We start from the raw sequence: 23,584 nt of genomic DNA on the forward strand, positions 1-23,584 counted from the left end.
TTTTAAAGACCATTCAACGTCTTTTGTATTTGCTTACAAGATGATTCTTCAGAACTCTGCCTTTTACTTACTTTTCCTCTTTTTAATGTTGCAGGCTCCATCGATATTCTAAATCACAGACAAAATGGCAGAAGATGGAGGCAGAAGGGACATTAGGACATGGTTTACACTTCTTGCTGCTCTGCAGGTTTCCAGCATTGGAGCAGGTAAGAACAACTTAGCTTATCAAAGACTGAGTGAGTTAATTGATGTCGCGCCTGTACCTTAACTAGAAGTGAGAAATTGAGCACCCTCAGCCTTTCCTCTGTTTACATCCCCTATGATGTGCAGTTCTGGATTGGTGTTCAGTGAAATTAGTGAACATTCTATTGGGTATATTTCCTATCTGTATCCAATAGAATGTTGTACAATATATTTTCAAGGGCATATATTGTAAATGATTTATTACCTAGCCTTAGTCTCTACATGATTTTAGCAGGTGGAAAAGTTTTGAAAATATTAGGACTGTAATTTTTCTACATCACAAGGACCTGGGATTTTAACAGAAATGTGTAAACTTTGAGATCCACTGTGAGGAATTGCGACAAATCCCAGTGATAATCCCAGTATATATCTCTAGAACCCAAATTGTTGCTCTGTTCTCTTTCCTCTAGTTTGCCCAGATAAAGAGATGGGACTTCGACTATGGATGCCAGGACATAGTGAAGACCACCGTGTTACAATTGGTTTTGGACAGAAAATCCTTCTTACAACTTCAGCTACAGTTCACTCAATTGAGATACTGAACGGAGGTATGCTAGATAAATCCAGCCTTGCTTCCTCACTCCTTATAGTGAAATAAATTTGACTTGTTTTTGTCTGGTAATTCATAAACCTGAAAGCTCATAACTCAAGATTAAGTTGGAAACAAAGATAGATACTGAGACTTTTCACACAGGTTCCAGAAAGAATTTCCATCTTTTCAAAAGGATGTAACAATGCAGATGTAGTTCAGAATAGCACATGGGTAGAGTTAGACAAAACATTCATATCACCAACTGATGAGTTTGACCAATGATGGGAGAAATATTCCTAAAACTTTCAGATCTTCATAGACAAATAATGCTTTGCATCTTTGTATACAAGCAAAGCTTGTAAAACCGTGTGTACAAGCCTGTCTATTCTTTTTTTATATTACTGAGGCAGAAATTAAAGTACGTACAAGATAACTCCGATGGAGCTTTAAAGTCAAAGGATATGTTAGACTGGCAAGACTGTGACTATGATGATGACCAAACGGAAAAATCAAGAAGACTCCACTAAAAGAGCTAAAAAAGCTCTTCTAAATTGACTTAGAACCATAGGAATGCAAAAACATTTTGCCTTTCTAATGTATAACTAATGTACTGTTTTTTATTAATGAAACTGCCATTAATAGTAACAACAAATAGACCATTTATTATATGAAGAAATAAATCAATAAAAACCACAGTTTTTAACATTTATTTATTATTTATGGAGCTATCTGACTGAAAATATTTTCTCCATACTTGTATTTAAGAACTGAAGATGCTGTAGGAGCAGATGATGAATGAACATATTGGTGAATAGGTATTGGGTCACACGGTTCATCAGCAGACTATGTGATAGAAACCCTTCTTGGTAAAGGCAGTTGTTCCACTCGGAAGGCAATTTTGCTGCGGCCCGGGAGAGGGGAGGGGGGAGTCAGATAATGCTTCTGCATGTTGATGTTCCTCCTAAAGCCTTTTTTTTCTCTTTGCCCTGATTTTCCTTTTACTACAATCTTACAACATCCTGCAGTGTGTGGTGTGTTACATGCTGGTGTGTTGAATATGCCCGAACTAAAATCGGGCATATTCAACATTGTCTTGGCCCGATTATCGCAGCCTGTGGGGTTTCCCCTGATTGGGAGTGAGAACCCAGCCTGTTGAATGTGACAGGTAGCTAATCAGAAAGCGCGGTGACGTAAGAAAAGAGGGGAATCCCAGACAGTTGACATGGCAACTGAGAATCCGGTGGACATCAGAGGTAATATATGGAAATGTTTATTACTATATGTAAAAGTCATTTTTATATATGATATAGTCCCTCCAGCGTGTCCTGGGTCTTCCCCGGGGCCTCCTCCCGGTGGGACGTGCCCTGAACACCTCACCAGGGAGGTGTCCAGGAGGCATCCTGACCAGATGCCTGAACCACCTCAACTGACTCCTCTCGATGTGAAGGAGCAGCGGCTCTACTCTGAGTCCCTCCCAGATGACTGAGCTTCTCACCCTATCTCTAAGGAAGAGCCCAGACACCCTACGGAGAAAACCCATTTTGGCCACTTGTATCCGCGATCTCGTTCTTTCGGTCATGACCCACAGCTCATGACCATAGATGAGGGTGGGAACGTAGATCGACCCGTAAATCAAGAGCTTCGCTTTTTGGCTCAGCTCTCTCTTCACCACGACGGACCGGTACAGTGCCCGCTTGACGGCAGACGCTGCACCAATCCGCCTGTTGATCTCCTGCTCCCTTCTTCCCCCATTTGTGAAACAAGATCCCGAGATACTTTAACTCCTCCACTTGGGGCAGGACAACCCCCCCTGACCCGGAGAAGGCACTCTACCCTTTTCTGGCTCAAGACCATGGCTTCGGATTTGGAGGCACTGATCCTCATCCCAGCCGCTTCACACTCGGCTGCGAACCGCTCCAGCGAGAGCTGCAGATCACGACCTGATGAAGCCAAAAGGACCACATCGTCCGCAAAAAGCAGAGATGAGATCCTAAGGCCACCAAAACGGATCCCCTCAACACCTTGGCTGCGCCTAGAAATTCTCTCCATAAAAGTAATGAACAGAATCGGTGACAAAGGGTAGCCCTGGCGGAGTCCAACTCTCACCGGAAACGAGACTCTGACACCAGTCATACAGGGACCTGACAGCCCATATCAAAGGGCCCGGTACCCCATACTCCCGGAGAACCTCCCACAGGGCTCCCCGAGAGACACGGTCGAACGCCTTCTCCAAGTCCCCAAAACACATGTAGACCGGTTCGGCGAACTCCCATGCACCCTCCAGGACCCTGCTGAGGGTGTAGAGCTGGTCCAGTGTTCCACGACCAGGATGAAAACCACACTGCTCTTCCTGAATCCAAGGTTCGACTATCCGACGGACCCTCCTCTCCAGGACCCCCGAATAGACCTTGCCAGGGAGGCTTATGAGTGTGACCCCTCTATAAATTGGAGCACACCGTCTGGTCCCCCCTTTTGAACAGTGGGACCACCACCCCAGTCTGCCATTCTAGGGGAACTGCCCCCGATGTCCATGTGATATTGCAGAGTCGCGTCAGCCAAGACAACCCTACAACATCCAGAGCCTTAAGGAACTGCGGGCAGATCTCATCCACTCCCGGGGCCCTGCCACCAAGGAGCTTTTTAACCACCTCGGCAACCTCGTCCCCAGAGATTGGACAGCCCAACCCAGAGTCCCCAGGCTTAGCTTCCTCAATGGAAGGCATGTTGGTGGGCAATGTCCCGAGTAGAGGTCAGCACCCCGAGACGCCGGCTAGTGGACCAGAATTGCCTCGAAGCCGTACGGACGTCTTTCTCCATGGCCTCTCCAAACTCCTCCCACGCCTGAGTTTTTGCGTCAGCAACCACCCGAGCCGCATGCTGCTTCACCCGCCGGTACCCATCAGCTGCTTCCAGAGTCCCATAGGCCAAAAAGGCCCGATAGGACTCCTTCTTCAGCCTGACAGCATCCCTCACCGAAGGTGTCCACCAACGGGTTCTAGGGTTGCCCCCTCGACAGGCACAGACAACCTTGCGGCAACAGCTCCAATCGGACGCCTCAACAATGGAGGCACGGAACATGGTCCACTCAGACTCCATGTCCTCCACCTCCCCCGGGACGTGTTAGGGTTAATTCTAACCCTAACGATGACAAAGTTGATCATCGAACTGCGGCCTAGGGTGTCCTGGTGCCAAGTGCACATATGGACACCCTTGTGCTTGAACATGGTATTCGTTATGGACAATCCATGATGAGAACAGAAGTCCAACAACAGAAAGCCGCTCGAGTTCAGATCGGGGGGCCATTCCTCCCAACCACGCCCCTCCAGGTCTCACTGTCATTGCCCACATGAGCGTTGAAGTCCCCCAGCAGAACAAGGGAGTCCCCAGGAGGAGCATTCTCCAGTATCCCCTCTAAGGACTGCAAAAAGGGTGGGTAATCTGAACTGTCGTTTGGCCCGTAAGCACAAACGACAGTCAGGACCCGTCCCCCCACCTGTAGGTGGAGGGAGGCTACCCTCTCGTTCACTGGGGTAAACCCCAATGTCCAGGCACCGAGATGGGGAGCAACAAGTATGCCCACTCCTGCCCGACGCCTCTCACCTTGGGCAAGTCCAGAGTGGAAGTATGTCCAGCCCCTCTCAAGGAGACTGGTTCCAGAATCAGAGCCATGCATCGAGGTGAGACCGACTATTTCTAGCCAGGACCTCTTGACCTCACACACTAGCTCCGGCTCCTTCCCCACCAGAGAGGTGACATTCCACGTCCCAAGAGCCAGCTTCTGCAACCGAGGATCAGACTGCCATCACACACTGCACCATGCCCACATGGTTGTCTGAATTGTTGAATTGTTGTTAGCACTTCAAGTGCTTGCTGAATTGTTTTTCAGCAAACACTGAAAGTGGTAAGCGTGTGTGAGTGCACAATAGTCATTTTTTACACTGTGGAAGGAAGCTGGACTACCCAGAAAGAACCCATGTATCCACAGGAAGAAAACAAAACCCCATGCAGAAAGACCCTGGGCTGGGACTTGAACCCAGAACGTTCTTGCTCCAAGGCAACTGTGCCACAGTGGAGTAAAATAAAATAAAATGTAACATTTTTATTTTTTTGATGTATTAAATGGGTGTTTTTTTAAATTAACAGTTTCATAGGATGTGAGACTACGGTACTGCAAAAGACGTGTTGTAAGGCTTTAAATGCATCTTTACCAGTGATGTCAATAAATGTGGAAGGCACTGTATACTGAAGCAGAGATGAGAAACATCATTAGAATGTGACTACATTATTATACCTCTTAATTGGAGTAGGTTACAGTTTTGCGTCGCTCTCTTTGTGATTTTAAGCTTCATTTGATAATCAAACTGCAAAGTAAACTGCAAAATGTTTTCAGTTTGCATAATATGAGATTGTTGTTCTGATTGAAATCATTGTTTGTTTGTTTTTTTATTTAACATGACATTCTCACCTAATTTAATCACTGATGTATGATACAAAGTATTCACAGTGTTGACCACAAAAGCATGTTTAGAGGGTAGAATCTTTTCTGGCAAATAAAGTCACAGTGCCATGTGAAGGGTTTAAAGATTTGTGCTTGTCCCTTATTTTTTTTTTATTTAATCTGACTAGATATAGCATATCATAGAAGTATAAAATACAAATTTGACATTGCTTTAAACATATTTGGAAGGTTTAGATTTATCTCACAATGGTGAGATTAGATTACTTATCAAGTAGAAGAGGTGCAGTTGTGTTGTGTGTAGTGCTGGATAGGGCAACTAAAGTAGCTACACAAAAAGTGAATGAAAGCACTTGCCTGAAAGAGCTGCTAGATGGTTTAACCACTGTTCTTCACACCCTCTCTTGTAGGAAAGCTGGTGATTGCGGACACCAGCCAGGCCATACTGCTTCGGACCAAGCACATTCTGATTGGGGACAAAGGGGAGTTGCACATTGGAAGTGCAGACTGTCCCTATAAGGGCAACCTCACCATCTCCTTGTTTGGAAGGTACATTTGGTTAAATTTGGTTTCAAAACATTGATTCCTGACATAATTGCAGTACACAGTAGATGTTAATAAATCCATACAGCATGTTGTGAAATATCTTACCTGTTACATTTGCAAGTTATTTTTTTACATATAGGAAGCCATTAATAGTTCCTTTCTTTAATCAAAATGGTTTTAATGATTGTTTTGAGCTGGTTGTCCATTTTATTCATAACCCAAGACAAATTGTTTTTCAGCAAGCATCATAAATATACAAAAACTGTTACACCATCCACAAAATACATGGCATTATTTCTGTTAATACCACACACTTACAGATACTGGAGAATTAGAAGGTACTATTCTGCATTAAATTACAATGTGCTCCCAAAATAACAAGAATATAAAATGTGTATCTCAAAAACCTGAAAAGTGGTCCTGCCTGGGTATTGACTCTGGGTATTGACATGATGCCAAGACAAGATGTCTATGTCCCGTGGAGAAGAAGAGCAAAACCTTGAAAAACAAACTCTTATATGATGAAAACAGTGAAACTGTCTGCAATACCTGAGACATTTAGTGAGACATTTTTGCCTTATGAGCCAACGTTGAGACAAAGACGATAGGCAAAATATTTCAAACTGGCCATACATCACATATGTGGAGTCAGTTGCAGGAAGCCAGATAAATTGACATTAAAGCCTAAGAATCTGAGGAACGCTAAGGTGGAATTTGAGGGGGTGGAGGGATTCTTTTTATTTATTTTATCTTCAATATCCCTTTGGCTACATGATGGTTTTCTGGTCTCTGGTAGCTGTTGAAATTATTTTTTGCTTGTTAAATAACATGGTACAATATTTAAGTTTAACCTTGATGTTTTTTGTTTTGTTTTTATTGCATAAATATTGCACTAATTTGTCGCACTCAAACATTTTTAGCCTGCACAACATGTAGAACCTGCAGCAAATATAATCTGAAACATCTTTTCTGGGCTTTAGATCTAGAGCATCCAGACATGATGATGACGATGTACCATAAGGTTACAAAAACTAGGTGAGCAATTACTTAATAGGACATGCCTGAACTATGTTTTGATTACACCAGGCTGTGTATGAAAATTTATATCACATGCCAAAGAAATTACTGCTTTAAAAAGAAACTGTGCTCATAGCCACAGCACAGATTTATTGATTTGGAACCAGCATTGTGCATACATTTTTGATTTAATCATTAAGCATACAATTCGTCCATCCAGGCATTGATCCATCTTTTAATTTTTTTTTTTTACTCTCTTTGGGGTTTTACAAGGTTTCCCATAGAAAACTTGCTAAGCCTAGAGGTTGGAATACTGATTGAAAAGTGTTGTTATGTCAATTGCAGTCTAAGCGAGGGAGATTATGCTCGGCAATGGCAGCACTGAAATGAAAAACAAACCACCAACCACACTAGGTCCTTATCTCAGGCATCCTGAAGTGCCAGCCATGGGAAAGAAGATCAAACTCACTATTAAGAGGATGTCCATGACAGTTAACATTGGACATGCATGCATGCCACCCACATGTAAAGAATTGGTGGTGCATGAACTCTGGATCCCATTAAAACAAATCCAGTGTGTGCTCTAGGACAGTGAAATATGTAGTTAATACAATGCAAGGCAGTATAGGCAACAAATGGACGGTCAAACCATCAAAGGCACAATACCACGTGGATCTGGTGGTCCATTTTATTCATATTCCAAGATATATCCCATGGGACTTGCAACATGTGTACAAGGATGTTGCAAGTCCCATGAGAAAACACTAGAAATACTAAACCCAGCAAAATTGTTGTGGCAGGACCTTTGCAAGACTTCCTGTCCCGCCACGGATAGGTGCTGCCTGCTGCTGTCATGGTTGCCTAGAGACCAAGTTGACTCACCACACACCCAGGCCATCCTGCTCTTATCACCTGTGCCTTTCAAATGACCTTAAAAATTCCTCCACATCATATGAAGGATAAGCTCTCAAAAATAAAGACATGAGTGAGAAGACACACATCCTTAACTGCGTCAATGAGGATTCATTTAATATTTTCAAAATATTGTATTTGTTTTCAGTAGTGCATGGTGGCTGTCAGACAGAATGGTTCAGGATAAGAAAAGAGGAGACAATAATGCAGAAGACTTAGCCACCTAGCCATCACATTTATTTATACTTCAGTAATTTGCTGAGACTGATTTGGTGGAACATTGTGCTTTTGATTGACTATTTGATTGATTTGCTTTTGTCTGGATTTTTGAGGCTTCAGTAGTAAGTGGTAGACAGGAAATAGGAAGGAGAGAGAAGAGGAAAACGCGTAGCAAATCATAGACATAATAAAGAATAGAGGCCTCATGGACCGCTCTTGCTTATTGTCGCTGATGACACCACAGTACTTCTTCCCCTGGCGGAAACTCATCTTCCAACCAAGTAAGATCATTCCATTTCTCAGAATCCGATCAGTCCGGTTTATCATCAACTTACCTGTTCTCTCCAACTACCCTCACTGTTTTGACAATCCCAGCTTCCCACCTGCAGGACAAGAACCACACATTTCACAATTTAATCTTTGTTCAAAATAAATTTATTTATCTGATTTGTTAGTCTCCTGTTTGTGTTTTGTATGTGGGTCAAAAGACTTGAGCCCAACATGACAGTCTACTCTTTATTATGTCTATAGAGCATATTGCCCAAAACTGGAACTCGAGCACAGCCCAACTGCATTGAGAACTAAAACCTCTGCACATGGTGCATGCGCTCTACCAACTGAGCCACCCAGCAACTTCAATGTATAGCAGTATTAGCCAAGACTGGTTTGATTTATTTACTGTTAACAGATTAACAGTAAATAATCTGTTTACTGTTAAACCGATTATTTGCTGTTTAACAGTAAATAATCATTCCATTTCTCAGAAATGTGAATAGATTTATTCACATTCTTTGTGAATAGAATGAAATTTCTATTCACATTTCTAAATGTGAATAGAAAACATTTATTTTTAAAAAATATATTAATTTCTTAAATTTAAATCGCTTGAGCTTTGTGTTTTATTTATAAATGTGAATTTTTTTGTGTGCATTGATCATTTCAAAAAATTTTTATTGCATTTTACTAATCAGGTATTAACTGGCATTTGGGTGGGTGGTCCTATCAAGCCATAAGGCAGGCATTGGACAAATGCTATTTTATTTCATTCCAATGTGTTCAAGATTTATGTAGCCAGAGATGGGTATTTGATTTTTGAAGAAAAGTTTTTGTGAGTAGTTTTATGTCAACATATATGTTTTTTACTTTTACTTGAGTAACCTGAGTATTTAGTATTTCTACTCTTGAGTAAAATTTCTGGCTCCTCTACCCACTGCGAGAAAGTTGACTAAAGAACCAAGACTGGATTTGTCAAGCATGGTGGATTTTCTGTTCACTGAATTGGTATGGGCAAGGATTTTTCTGTTGATTTGACCTTCACCTACTGTAATATCTGGCAAACTGCCTTTCTCTAAAATCACCATCCTGGTCTTGCATTCTAGAGATATCCGCACACTCTGGATCAAAGCCATGCAGTAACATTTGTATAGATGCCACTGCATCTATAATACCACAAAAGTACATATGTTTAGTACAGTCTTAACCCATTTTTTTGAGGTGGTTCTGATTTCAGATCCTGAGAACTGTGTCTTAATAATTAAAATGTCAAATATGTCGCAAATAAGATGGGTGAGCTGAAAGTCATCATGTCAACCCAGCCAGAGTATCAAAAATGGAAAATCTGAGATTTGGAAGGAGGATTATATATGTAGCTCTTCCTTCTTATTTAATTGAGTTATGGATCTCCTTGTGATTTCTGTGCTTGATCTACATATGAAAACTTTTTTACCCATGTAATAGGGATTTCACTAATTTATATGTCATTCTACAAACTAATTAGATTGGATGATGACGATGAAGAACACAGCTACTTTGGGAAGAAATATATTGGTGTGGGACAAGGTGGAACACTAGAGATTTTTGGTGAAAAGAAGCTGGCTTGGACTTTCCTCAACAAGACCCTCCATCCTGAAAAGAGCAACCAAAACAGTTACCTCTTCCACAGAAGCTGGGGGAACCGAGGCATCATTCTCCATGTAATTGATCCTACTACTGGAGATGTACTGCATAGTGACAGGTGAGGCTACATTCATTTACATTCAAGTCTTAATCAGTGAAGAGTTGTTTTAAGTTCATTCAAGCGCATTTTGAGCTTGTCATGAAGAGCTATGAGGACAAATATATCACTAGCAGCCTGAACTTTCCCTCTTTCACTTAAACAAAAAATATTTGTTTGAATTCTTTTGTCATTCAATATTAATAATTTGACTTTAAGTGGAGGGCACATACTGTCATGATGGGTTTGAAGGTTGATGGAGGACCCAAATGCAGAACAGTGGAGATGTACATTGAATATTAAAAAATGTTGAAAACAATTAAACCTACAAAAGAATTCATAGAGAACCAGTGAGGGACTAGGAATTTAATCTAACAAAAATAACTAGACAAAGAAACATAAATGAACTAGACTAACTAAGAAAAGACTAAACAGAAGAAATAAATATAACTGGAGTCACTAAGAAGGAAATGAAGTGAAAATAGAAACAAATACCAAAACCCCAAACAAAATCAAACAACCCAGGATCCTAATGCACATTGTTCTATTTTTCGTTGGAACATATTTAAAACTTTGTCTTGAAAGGAATAACACTTTAACAAAGAGTTTAATCTTTGAGAAAGTTGTATTTTTAGCACCATGGCTGAAAATCATGGACATTTTGTGTCTTTGGATACCTTTTTGTATTTAATGTAAACGAGCAGCAAAAGGAAACAACTGTTTAGCTGAGACCTTTTATGTTTAGTTTTTGTGTTCTTTTCCAGTCTCCAGGTCAATAGTGAATTACAATTTTACAACAATGGATGGTTGTTTACTATTGTCTGTTTCTTGTTATAAACCAATTTCCTGTTTAATGTACAAAACTTTTTTTTTGTGATATGGAGATAGACACAATTTTGCTCATCACCATGACAAGTCATCTGTGCTCATGTCAAAGACTTATTATTGCTAATGTAGTTCAAAAGTTAATAGCAATCGTTCAGTATATTTACACACTTTTATCATACATTTAGATAAATGATGCATAATCACAGAGCTTCAATGCTGTCCTACCCATATACACATTACTTGTCTTCAATTTCTACCTCCCTAAAATGCCTCTCATACAGAATAAAAATAAACAGCTAACCAGTAGCACTTAGTTTTACTGGCCTGGACTCAACTGCTCTTTTTGATGCTGGTCACTGTAGCCTGTTGACTAGGCATGTCTTTTGTAGAACACTCACTGGGAGTGTCTTTGTGGGCACTGGAGGTATGTGTTTTGAGACAAATACCTAACTAAAGCATCAGGAATGTGGCATGTTTGCGCATGAGATTGACAGGCTGCCTTAGTATTGTCAGATATGGATGTGCCTGAAACATGCTGCTTTGACGCTCGAATTTGGAGTGAAATTCCTGAAAAATCTGCTGGTAATGGGTCTTGTCACCATTCCCCTTTTTCTCCTTCTCCCAGCTGGGGAAACCACATGGTATACCATAAATGGGGTAGCCAATACTGAGCACCAACAAAGAAACTGAACCGCATTTATCCTCAGACAATAACCTAACACGCACACAAAATAAAGAAAATAAAAATAAAAGGATGCGAAAACCTCACTCCAGTGTAAATAGTGCTTTTCCTCAGTTTTTATCTCATAAAGATGTAACTTTATGAGGCAAAATGCGTTGGTCTCTGCGCCAAAGTGCATGAAATTGATCTATGGGGTAATTTCATTCTGACTAAAAAAGAAAACGGGGTTGGATCAGCAAATTAACTCCAATGTTTGATTATTTTTAAGGTGATTAAGGTGTGTATACCAGCGGTCCCCAACCTTTTTAGTCGCGCTGACCGGTCAGCCCTTCGCAGTTTTGCTGCGGACCGGGGTGGGAGGTATGTGCGCAGTACTCCGAAGTTGTTTTGTTACTGGTTCTGCTGCAAGTTGGCTCAATTTTGACGCGCAAGACGTAACCGGTAAAATCCGGTTTAGGATTTTCAAAATAAAAGATAGTTAGTAGTTCATTATTTCTTGCGCGGCCCGGTATCAATTGATCCGCGGACCGGTGGTTGAGGACCACTGGTGTATACAATCACATGTCAATGTCAATGTCAAATTTATCTATATAGCACTTTAAAAACAGGCATAAAACTGCAAAAAGGTGCTGTACAAGAATGACAATAACACAAATGAATAAAAACATAGTATCAAAACACTAGTTCAATTAAATGCCAAGGAATAAAAATGAGTTTTAAGAAGCGATTTAAAATGATCCAGGCTGTGGGCAGATCTAATTTGGAAAGATAGATTGTTCCATAGAAGAGGAGCAACAACAGAAAAAGCTCGATCTCCTTTCCTCCTAAGTTGGGTCCTGAGGAACTGTCAGTAAAAGCTGATTATTTGATCGTAGGGTTCTGGACACAGTCTGGAATTTTAAAAGGTCCCAAAGATAAGGTGGAGCTAATCCATTTAAAACTTTATAAGTTAATAAAAGAATCTTAAAATCTATTCGATAAGAAACACAGCCAGTGTAACGAGGCCAGTATGGGCCTTATATGGTCATGCTTCCTAGTTCCTGTAAGAAGTCGTGCTGCTCCGTTCTGGATGATTTGAAGTCGCTGCATCTGTGATTTATCCAGGCCTCTATATAATGAATTGCAATAATCCAATTGAGGTGTAATGAAGGCATGGATAAGTCCTTCAAAGTCCTTAAAACGAAAATAAGATTTACCTTTTGCTAAAATTCGCAAGTGATAAAAACTTGATCTAACGACAGACCTAACTTGTTTATCTAGCTTTAAACAGTTATCAAAAGTAAAACTAAGATTCCAGAGGTCTGACAAAACCAAGCTAAAGAACCAAGAATCAGATCTGGATTTGTAGTGTGAAGACTCTGACCAAATAATATAACTTGAGTTTTACTTTGATTGAGGTGAAGAAAGTTTTGTTCCATCCAAGATTTGACTTCTGCTAAACAATCGATCAATAGCTGAAGAGATTCATTTTTACCATTTTGTAGTTTATGATGTATATACAGGTATATAAGTAGTTGCACAAAGGTGCGCCGTGTAATTGTGAAGCGCTTTGGCTCTGATGGAGAACATCGTCAGTGGAAGGATTCAGAGGGAACGTGTGTACAGAGATCATATTGATCTGTTGGGAAATGTTGATGATGGTTTATTAGTGTTTAGATTAATCCAGACTGATCATCCTGAAGCTCTGAGCAAAACTTAAAGGAGGAGCCGTGCGGTACCGGTACCGGTCGGCTCGCTTTCTGTTTGTATTGATGTTCACCAAGAAGGTACATTTGTTTTTCCTGCTCTTTACTCAGCAGATGAATAAAGTGCATCTGCTAATCTGAATAACAATGGCAAAGACAGCGTATCAATAGGTAGGGAAAATCCCAATGTCTGTCACATGTTTATTGCCTAAAGGCAAGAATAGAAATGTCAATAGCCAGTTCAGATTGCATATCTTGTTGTATGTGTTGTACCTTGTTTCTCTCATTTGGAGAGCAGCATGTAATTCATATGATTAAGTTTTGCAGTTATATGTCTGGGATTACACTGCAATTTATTTCTCGTTATTCTTGCTATCATATCAGCAGTCTATGTGTACCTATGTTGTCTTATAATGAGGTGAAGGGGTGTTGCATATTTTCTTCCAACCTGGGGAATTTGTGAAATAGCCAAACGAATATGGACACATGGTCTTTTATTTTATTTGATAAATTTGACAGATACATCTCGCTGACTACACTTATGCAACAATTTATGCAACAATTTATATTGTTGCATATTATTGTTGCATAATACTATTATTGTTATCATCTTATTAATCTGTTTCCACAATCTTGCTGTTGCAGGTTTGACACATACCAGGGGAAGACGGAAAGTTGTCGCCTTGCAAAGTTTGTTGATGATGTAAAGGCAGGTCTCATCTTGAGCATGATGGTTAATGATGAAGGTTCAAACAACTTGGAAGATTCAGCCAAAAAAAGCCTGTCCAGGCTAGGCAGCATCTTCATAAGCAATCTAGGATTTCGGTAAGCTTTTTAAGTTGATGTTTAAAAGAGTTCTAAAAATTTTTATTTTGTTTGTATGTCTGTCAAAAAATATCAGTTATAGTTTATCATCAGACAGTACATAGTTTGTCAAGAATTCCAACTGATTTTGAAACCCAAGAGTCAATGACTGTTGGTAAAAAGCTACATACTAAAACATATCTATTTGATCTTTCAAACACAAAATGTACAGGGAGCTCTACACACTGCTTTATGTGTATGTATATGCACAAGTTCATTTGAGTAGATCCAAGTGGCTGTGCTTTACTACATAATCTATGCTGCTTTCGCAATTATTTTGGATTTATTTTCATCAGACCATCTGTGCTGTCTCGGATTCATCGACAGATATGCACATTATATCCAAATTTTTGGGTCAATGCAAACAGTGAGCTTTAGCAGGACTTTGTATTTATTCCAATTCCTGATGTGCAAAACGGTATGGGATTTTCTCATCCAACGGAAAAAGTGTAAATGTGAGTGAGCTCTCTCCACCGCTTCAGAGGTTTGGAGGGACCAGGTCAAAGGAATTTAATGCTGCTAACCTGCTGACCTTCTCCACTGCAGCATCATTGACAAGGAGGAGGGTGACTTTGCTGATTTATCCTGAAATCAACTATTTATTTTGCTAAGATTCAGGATTAGATTGTTGATAGTATAAGCAGCCATATGCCACGAACAATTGGGGATTTGAGCAGAAACATAAAAAAGAAACAGATGAACTGATGTAGGATTATTTTTTATGTTTATGAAAATAAAACATTAATAGCAGTACAGGGAGAATGATTAGTTGATGGCAGTTTTATTTCAGTTGATACCTCGAGGAAGGTACCATAGGTAAACAAAACTCCAGATCAAGTGTTGCTTCTATGGAGAGAAACATTGCTGAGAGAAAACAGTAATCTTTCTCTAAGTTGAAATAACAGCAAATAATGTAAGTTCAAAGAAAAAAAGTGGTCAGTTTGACATCCAGTATCCTAATTCATTCAGCTAGGCTCCACTGCAAACTTTACAGGTGGATCACAGCTGTTCCAGAACACCCCAATTCAAACTGCCTGCATCCCTTCTCCACTCTACTTTGCTTCAAATGTTAGAGCAGTGGTTCCCAAAGTGTGGGATTTCCTTTTGGAGCTTTTCTGTGTGATTCTAAATTGCCCACAAGTGACTGAAAGTATGGATTGCTGCAGTAACGCCTGTAGCTGTATGGCTGTACACACTGAGTACCTTGAAATTTTCCTTTAAATAAAAAGGAACATTTGCCATTCTTTACCCTCTTTACCATTAGCAAAATTGTGAAGAAAAAAAAGATTTTTTGTGTCAAAAGATGTTGTACACACAGCTGTGCACAGTCTGTGAGGGGAGGGGTGGGGCACGCCACAGCCTAAATCTTATTGGTCAGTTTGCTTTTATTTCACGGTTTGGCATTTTTCTGTAAGCTAAAAATGAATGAGTGGAGTTTGAACCTCCCGTAGTTCTAAGATACTGCCTGAGCTTTTTACAGTGTTCGGTTCTGGCGGGTCGTTGGTTTACTAGCTTTTTGTGTGGGCTGTTCGCGAACTGAACAGCTCACAGGTCACCCGATGGCTGACACCAGCAGATGTCAAAAAAAAAAAAAGGTCAGACAGATCATAGGTCAGCACAAAACTATCACTGCACCTGACCTGCAAGAGCACAACCACTCCCCAATGGGAAAAATCAACACAAACCTAAACCATAAGAACAGCGGACTTGTTTTTTTTTTTCAGACGATGCTAAATAATAAAGACATTGAAGCGAAGCCTACCCTTGTGGTTCATGGAAAAAGGAGAGTTTTGATTCAGGTTCAGGTGATATCAGACGTCCAGGGGACGAAAAGGTGAAGCAACAATATTAGCTTAATTTCTACTCTATTCTGGCTAGATTCAATTCGACTAGATTAAATTGTTTAACCCGCAGTTTTAGCGCGACGCTCAGGAAGAGCGGCAGATGTCAGCCGACAGGTGACCCATCAGCTCTCAGTTCGGGAAACATCAAAGAAGCTCATAAACCGACGACCCGCCAGAACCCCACACGGTAAAAAGCTCAGCCGGGATCCAAACGACCGCTCTTAGAACTACGTGAGGTTCAAACTCTTGTCATTCATTTTTATCTTACAGAAAAGGCGCCAAGCCGCCAAATAAACAAAAGTAAACTGACCAAAAAGATTTAGGCTTTGGGTGCTCACCCCCAGAGACTCACACAGATGTGCGCAAGATGTTTTGGCACAAAAGATATTTTTTTCTCCATAATTTTGTTAATAGTAAAGAGGGTTAAATAATAAAAATATTTAAATTTTCTTTTCTTTTTTTACTTAAAGGAAAATTTCAAGGTTCACAGAGTATGTACAGCTGTACAGCTGCAGATGCTGCTGCCCTCTGATAATATCCTGCAGGCGTCTGCGCATAGTTCTGAACTTTAACCGTAGGAAAGAGTTTTATACATAAAGCAATTTATTTAAAACATTTTTATCATTTCCTTTTTTTAAACTCTAAGTATAAACAAATGTTACTACTTCAACGTAAAAACATTTAATTAAATAATTTCTTTGGCAGTGCTCCCTAATGACAATGGCTATTTTTAGAACTTGCTCTGAGGGCGACTGGCAAGGTCCCCTCGGGCGACCTGGTGCCTGTGGACACTGTGTTGGTGACCCCTGATCTAGATCAAGTCATTGACTAAGCAGTTTCTTTTTCAGAGGTTCTGATGGATTGGATTCATCAAGAATTATGGATGGATATAGCTATGTATCATCAGCAGTGGTGGGAAGTAACAAAGTATAAATACTTCGTTACTGTACTTAAGTACAATTTTCATGTATTTGTACTTAAGAAGATTTAATCATGGATACTTTCGACTTTTACTCAACTACATTTTACAGTAAGTATCTGTACTTCTTACTTCACTAAATTTCTACAAAAGTATTGTGTTACTCATTACATCCAAGTCACATTGTTCTTTTTTGATCTGTTCATTAAAATGTGAAGTTCAGGGACTTAATGTGGCACTGTAAAATCCAAGCAGTACGTGACTTACATGTGTCCAGGGGCGCCGCCAGGAATCTTGGGCCACATGACAAAAAAAAATCCCCTCCTCCCCCCCGCGCAACTGCTGTTACAATTTTTTGAGTTTATTTGACCCATCAAAAGCGTCACAATTTTAAAGGTTGCAACTGCCTTGCTTTCTTTGGACCAATACTGATACTATCACAACATTTACTGCTCATGAATTTTACATCTAACAGTCCACATACAGTGTGCAAGAAGGTAGCTTAATTTTTTTCTATTAGTTTTAGATTACTGACATGTCTCTCCCTACGTGCAACAGTCATAGGCAACATGCAAAATATACATGAAGCAATCCAGACTTCTCAAAAAATGCTATTTAGTTACTTTTTATTCAAGCTGCAGTATATAACTTTAATAAAAATATGTTTTCTCCATATTTCTTAAAGCTGTCACCATGTTGTGACAGTTTATGAGACAGAATCTGTGAAAACAATCAATCTCCTCCACCTGCTCCCTGAGCTACTATTACTGGCTAAAGTAATGCAACGTTCCGACCAAAACAACCAATCAGAAACAGTAGGAGGTGTTAGAGATTTTTTAGTATTATCATTTTATTTTCGTACTCTAGTTCACATTAAGTATATAGATCTTTGTGATTTTCTGTTTAAAGTGTTCTCTTCTTTAAATGACCTGGAGGTCACTACTGTCTGTTCAACTTTACGAGAAATAGATAACACTGAGTTTCTCAGACTTTAAACCCTTTTGCAAGAACACCCCCTAATTTAGTAACCACCTGTGAGCAGTCGTATTTTGTTTTCTTGACAGTATTGACCGAGATTTGAACCGGGCTCAGACCTTTGATCAGATATCACGTCTGGACCTGGGTTGTTAGATGTTTGGGTTAGAAGCTTTACGACCTCTGTTGTTTTTCCTGACTGCCCCCTTGCCTGTCCTTCTTAGACAATAAAAACAGGAGCCGTTGTAAGGGAGCCCAGAACGCTCTGTGGATTCCTCGGAGAAAAGGTTCTCAGAGCCTTCTCCCAAGAGTTCTCAAAGCCTTCTCCTTTTGCAAAAGCTCCACTTGAAATTCATATATGTTGTCTGTGGTTCTTTCTTTTATTTAGGTTCGAAAGGAAAATACCTATCAGGAGGGTCTTAGTGCTGTCAATCAACCTCATTCACTCACTGCTAAATGTGCTAATGGTTACAAAACAACTTATCGTTACAGGAAGAATGTTTATCTGCTGTCGTTGGTAGCTATGCTAACTAGATTGAGCATTCACAACAGGCTATGCTAGCTACAGCACAGAGCAAGAGGGAGGAGAATGAACAGCCACATGAGATTGTGATTGACAACCAGTCTCCTGCCACTGACTGGTTGTTTCTAGCACTTTGAGAAAGCAGAGGAAATAGATTTTTCACAGACTATCTCTCATGCCATACTGTCACAACATAATGACAGTCTTAACAAATGTGTAAAAAAAAAGTATTTTTATTTTAATAAAAGTTACATACTACAGCTTTAATTTCACTTAGGAGAGGCTTGTCAGGAGGGATGTGGCTTAGAGCAGCTGCTGATTGACTCATCTGTTGGTAAATGTGGTAAAAGGTTCAAGGGACAGGTTAAATATATGAATATCTTGGTAATTTCTTTTCTTAATTCATTAAATGTTAGTGAAATGGAGGCAAACAGTAGTCTGTAGCTAAGCTAACTATGCTGAATGGTTGATAATCTCACACAGTCTACCCACCTCTCGGGGAAAAACTGGGTTACAAATTGAAACTCTTACCTTTTTCTCTCTCCCTCTTTCTATTTTCTGAAAACCTGATTTTATAATTTTTCTTAGCAACATAGTAACTGCCACACTGACTGCTGTTGAGCACCATCACTGTCAAGCGTTCCAAGCAGGAACGAACCATTTCATGCAGATCTAGGGGGGTTCAGGGCAAATGTTTGCTTTTTGGTCTGTGATGGGGAACATAAATTTTGTACTCCTAAAAACAATTTTAGAAACCGCAAACCAGAACCGCCATTTGTTTACATGTTAGCAACTCACTAACTGGTGTTCATCAGAGCTTTTACACTATAAAATATGTGGGAACATCAGCTATCAAAGCTTAAATGTGACGATATTATTTTACCGCAACCTACAGCTATTGCGGGGAGGGATGGTGACTTGCAGAAATGACTGCAGATAACCCGCATTAGCATATTTAGCTACTTCATTGACTCAGTTGCTTCAGAGATGCGGATTTTTTTCCGTTGGCTTTTTATCCACACAACGAAACGAGCACACATAAAGCATTCTGGGTTCTATCTTCAAGTTTAGAATTTTTAGCCAAATTCTTTTTGTTTCCTTATTCCTTATCTGTCGGTAGGCAATGAAAACTACCACTTATCAAAGAAACTCTGTCTTTTTGTTTCGGGAACACGTTCAAAACACATTTTCTTATTTGGAAATGGGTCCATTGCACTCCAGAAGTGAAGGGGGCGCTATTTCCTATATTATCCGCGGTCTCCCGTTTTTTTTTTATTTTTTTTTTTATCTGTGATATATCTTTATCTTTAGGAAGTAGATTCACTCTCAGCATGTATTTGAATTTCTCTCTTTTATTTACTTCAGTGCAGCTCACAGTTTTTAACAAATTCTGTAACTTTCTGTGTACTTCTAAATCTGCTCCTTAGTTGCATCTTTTCGGGCCTGCTAGTGGTGGGGGGTGGTAGTAACACAACCAATATAATTACGTCACTAAACGAGAATATAATACCACAAAGTCTTTATTATTTACTATTAATTTCACCATTACTGGCAACGTAAAAGATGGGGCATCAGCCAATGAAAAGCGGCCCCTCTGGTAAGGTCCATTGTGCAGAGGTGTTGACTGACGTGTCTAATGTATGGAGCAACGCTGTGACCAAAGTCTGCAATATGTGACGTTCACGAACGATCTGATTCTTCTGAATGGCTCTTTACTAAGACTGATAGGACTGGAGCCTCACTGAGAGCCATTCTTTGTTCTTGTAATGATCTGTGTACACTGCAGTGGCTATTATTATTCTATTTAATTAAAATATATATAGATTTAATTAATTGGTGAATAAATAAAACAAGAACGTAGGAGCACACAGATAATGCTCATTGTTCTTTGATTGTTTTGGTCACCTGTCATGGTGGCAGATGTTACTGCAGGACAGAGAGTGAGAGCAGTCACAGTGCTCCTTTTGGTTGGTTACTCCTTGCTTGTTGCTTCTTGGTCAGTGTTCATAGTTGAGTGTTGTTTACCGTTAATCCATTGTTTTAATTGCTATGTTTAGTGGTGCAGACAGTGGTGGGTTCCTATATGGGCAAATGCCCAGGGCGTTATCTTTTTGGAGGTTGGCACGAGATCTCCGCAGATTGTGGCACAGAGATGGAAGCAAAGCAGAATGAAGAGTTTGAATTGATATTGATATTGGTTAAATTTATTTCAGCTCTAAGTATTTAATATCAAGGTATTTTATGGGAATGTGGATCTTTCAGATCAATTTTTGAAGCAACTTTGATCATATTTCACATTTTATTCTGTCATGTAGCTTAGGGCGCTGGTCTTGGTCTTGACTTGATGTCAGGTTACGACAAGCTGAGGCAACAATTCAGACAATTTCATCAAAATTAGACATGAACAAATTTTTTCTTGTTTCATTTTAGCTGCGACATTTAGATGACACATCCTGGTACTTGTGGACTTGTGGGATGTAAGTGTTGACTACAACACAGCTACATGACTATTCCAAGTACGACTCCTCTTCCTTGGTTGCATGTAAACGGCCTCTAAGCTGTCACAGAGAGTAAACACAATAAAAACATGCTTTATCTGCAGCATTGTTCATTAAATGACATTACTCATGTATTAAAATTAAATATGATAGGTGCACTTACTGACATTGCATTAGCGATTCAGCAAATACCTTTTACTTTTAATACTTAAGTATTTTTAAAAGTCAGTACTTTTTTACTTTTACTCAAGTAAAAAAATAGTTTGGTACTATTAAAAAAAGAGGATCATTTCATGATAGCTTTGGACAAAACGTTTGGCTTTTTCCTCTTTTAATCTTCCGAGTCCTCGGCGAGTGACGTTCTCCGTGGGCGACGTGCAGCGACGGCGTGCTGCTAAAACGAAACAACAACAAAGCGTGTTGACGTCACAGATCACAGAGTTTAATTCCATACAAAGCAATGAACAACAAAGCTGCAGAGGAACAGAGATATGCATTTTTCTCATGAAAATAAAGACAAACAAACACGAAACAAAGACAAAAAAGGCAAAAAATAGCGGCTGCTCTCTCTCTCTGGATTTTTCCTAACACGGAATCTTAAAGTAAAGAGGTGTTTCCCTATTTAATATATGCAGTCAAGGCGTTCCGTTCTTTGACCAATTAGAAACTCCCTCAGCCCTCAGAGAAACTTGGACACTCCCCTCATTATGGCAAAGGTGTCTGGTTTTTGTCTAAGTAAAAGGGCGGACCACTTCGTGCTCATCTCTGTCTGATACGGGCAGATCCCTGGCGCCAAAAAGTCTCTTCCCCCCTCGGAATGTAAATTTTATTGCTTTGTGTGTGGGGGAGGCAAAGGGCCCTGCTTTGTCTGATGCCTGCTTATTCAGCTGAATTCCCAAATGCTCAACAGAAAACTGTATTAAGCACTAAAATTAATCATTTTTTCTTAACAGTACTTTTACTAGAGTACATTTTTGTCTGTTTACTTATGCTTTTACTTGAGTACACTGTTTTAGTACTTTCTCTACCACTGACCATCAGCATAACAGTGAACATGCATTCTATGCTGTCTGATGATTTTTCCAAATGGAGACATAGTAAAGAGAATTGGTCCAAGCACACAATTAATCTCAAACTATTTTTACATTTTTACATGTCCTTACATATTCCAGTCTGTAGATATAAATAGCTTTACATATTGACACAAAGAGTGTCAATATGTAAAGTATGTAAGCTTATGTTACTTAAATAGCAACACAAGCAACATTTTCCCAAAATTCCTTAAGTACACACGAGGGCCAGCCCAAAGAATAAGTTATCTAAAGGCACTTTTCCACTAGACTGCCTCTAGTACAGCCTCAGTCCGCCTTGGCCAGATTTGTTTTACATTAGCAAATCCGGTGCAGCTCAGCCCGGCTGTTCTCAGATTTTCGTATTTACTTCAGGGGTAGCACTAGCAGTACCTAGCATGTCACAACCCTGAAACCATTTGATTGACAGCTGACCGCATTCATTGATTGATTCTTGATTTATATAACTGAAAACTGCAAACAACATTTAGCATTCAGCTGTGGACCGCGGACATGCTGTCTGCTATCAGAGAGCTGCTCAGTATGGAGGAGTTTATTTATGAGTTTAATCAGGAGCAGTGCCAGGAACATGTGGTAACATTTGCAACAGCCCTGCTAACTGCTAGCATTTCTCTGAAATGCAGACGGTAATAAAGAAGAGAGAAATGGTGCAGCAGTGGTAACCTTTCTGATGGAGATTCTGTTTTGCGTCAACTATGTGAAACACTTGAAATACACAATATTAATTTGTGATATGAATTTTAGTTTTCATTTGGGTTAAAAACTAATAACATTAATGCTTGACTATTGGTTTACATTGTTTGACTGCAATATCTAAAATGCTGCTGTCTTGAACATTTTCATATTTCTGCAAAATCTCCATTTTAGAATTGGATTCCTCTAACGCTGTTTGCATTTCCTTCCTTTATCTATGTTGAAACCATTCAATCATATTAGGGCTGTTGTAAATGAATATTTTAGTAATCGAGTAATCTATCAATTATTCTTACAATTAATCGAGTATTACAATTAAATTTGGTATAATACCGGTGTTACTATCGGATATCAATATCAGTCCAGTTTTTCATTTTTGAGCTTCCCTAACAGTTACTTTTTTGTAGTTTAGTAACACTGATAGCTCACTTTCTAAGTTAACCTGAAGTAAAGTTATACAAAGATCTGAAATTCTATTAAATTTAATTACAATGAGGTAAGCTCACAAATACGCTTATAAAAAAATGTCTATACTCCAGCTTTTAGTTTATGTATTCATCTTCAGTCAGTTTAATAGATGAATTCTCACCTTACACCACACCTGTCAAGCTTTGGGTTTGAAAATATGGTAAATGTTGCCTGGAGTGGGGGGCTCGAGGTGGTGGGGGTGGGAGGTAGGCGAGCGAACGAACGTAAGATGAGGTGAAGGGGAGGAAATGGACCAGGGGACAGACGAAAGGTTCGCTCTGAACCAGCAGCTCCCTGAGGAGAAAAGCTGCCGTACTCCAGGCATCGCGCCAGTCTTTTTAAGGATGCTTATTGGTCCCAGCTCTTTCAAAAAGGAGTTGAGAATGGAAACAGGAAGTGATTGGAATACAAACATGTCATGTTGGATTTTAGTTTCCTTGCCTTTCCTTGCAGGTGCGCACAGAAGAACAGACTTTACTGTTAAGAGGGTTTGTTTTTAATCAGTTAAACGATTGTTCAAGAATCAAGAATAGAGAACGTCAGAAGGGGAACGAGGGTCGAGGTAGGTTTGGGGGTCCGGGACTGCAGCGGATCGG

General features: G+C 39.8%; 1 protein-coding gene across 6 annotated transcripts in view; it reads left to right on the forward strand.

Annotated features, from left to right (window-relative positions):
- cemip (cell migration inducing hyaluronidase 1) overlaps positions 1 to 23,584 on the forward strand; it is a 241,455-nt gene that overhangs the window by 19,132 nt on the left and 198,739 nt on the right. For 4 of the 6 annotated variants that reach the window (XM_028015467.1, XM_028015468.1, XM_028015473.1 and 1 more), the window contains exons 2-6: positions 95 to 206; positions 654 to 791; positions 5,642 to 5,780; positions 9,703 to 9,939; positions 13,759 to 13,938. In XM_028015467.1, coding sequence (XP_027871268.1) covers positions 125 to 206; positions 654 to 791; positions 5,642 to 5,780; positions 9,703 to 9,939; positions 13,759 to 13,938 — 776 coding nt within the window. In that variant the 5' untranslated portion in view covers positions 95 to 124. The remainder of the gene's footprint in view (positions 1 to 94; positions 207 to 653; positions 792 to 5,641; positions 5,781 to 9,702; positions 9,940 to 13,758; positions 13,939 to 23,584) is intronic. The other 2 variants (XM_028015470.1, XM_028015471.1) reach the window with 2 other exon arrangements.

Source organism: Xiphophorus couchianus, chromosome 4 (assembly GCF_001444195.1).
Source record: "Xiphophorus couchianus chromosome 4, X_couchianus-1.0, whole genome shotgun sequence".
Taxonomy (NCBI): domain Eukaryota; kingdom Metazoa; phylum Chordata; class Actinopteri; order Cyprinodontiformes; family Poeciliidae; genus Xiphophorus; species Xiphophorus couchianus.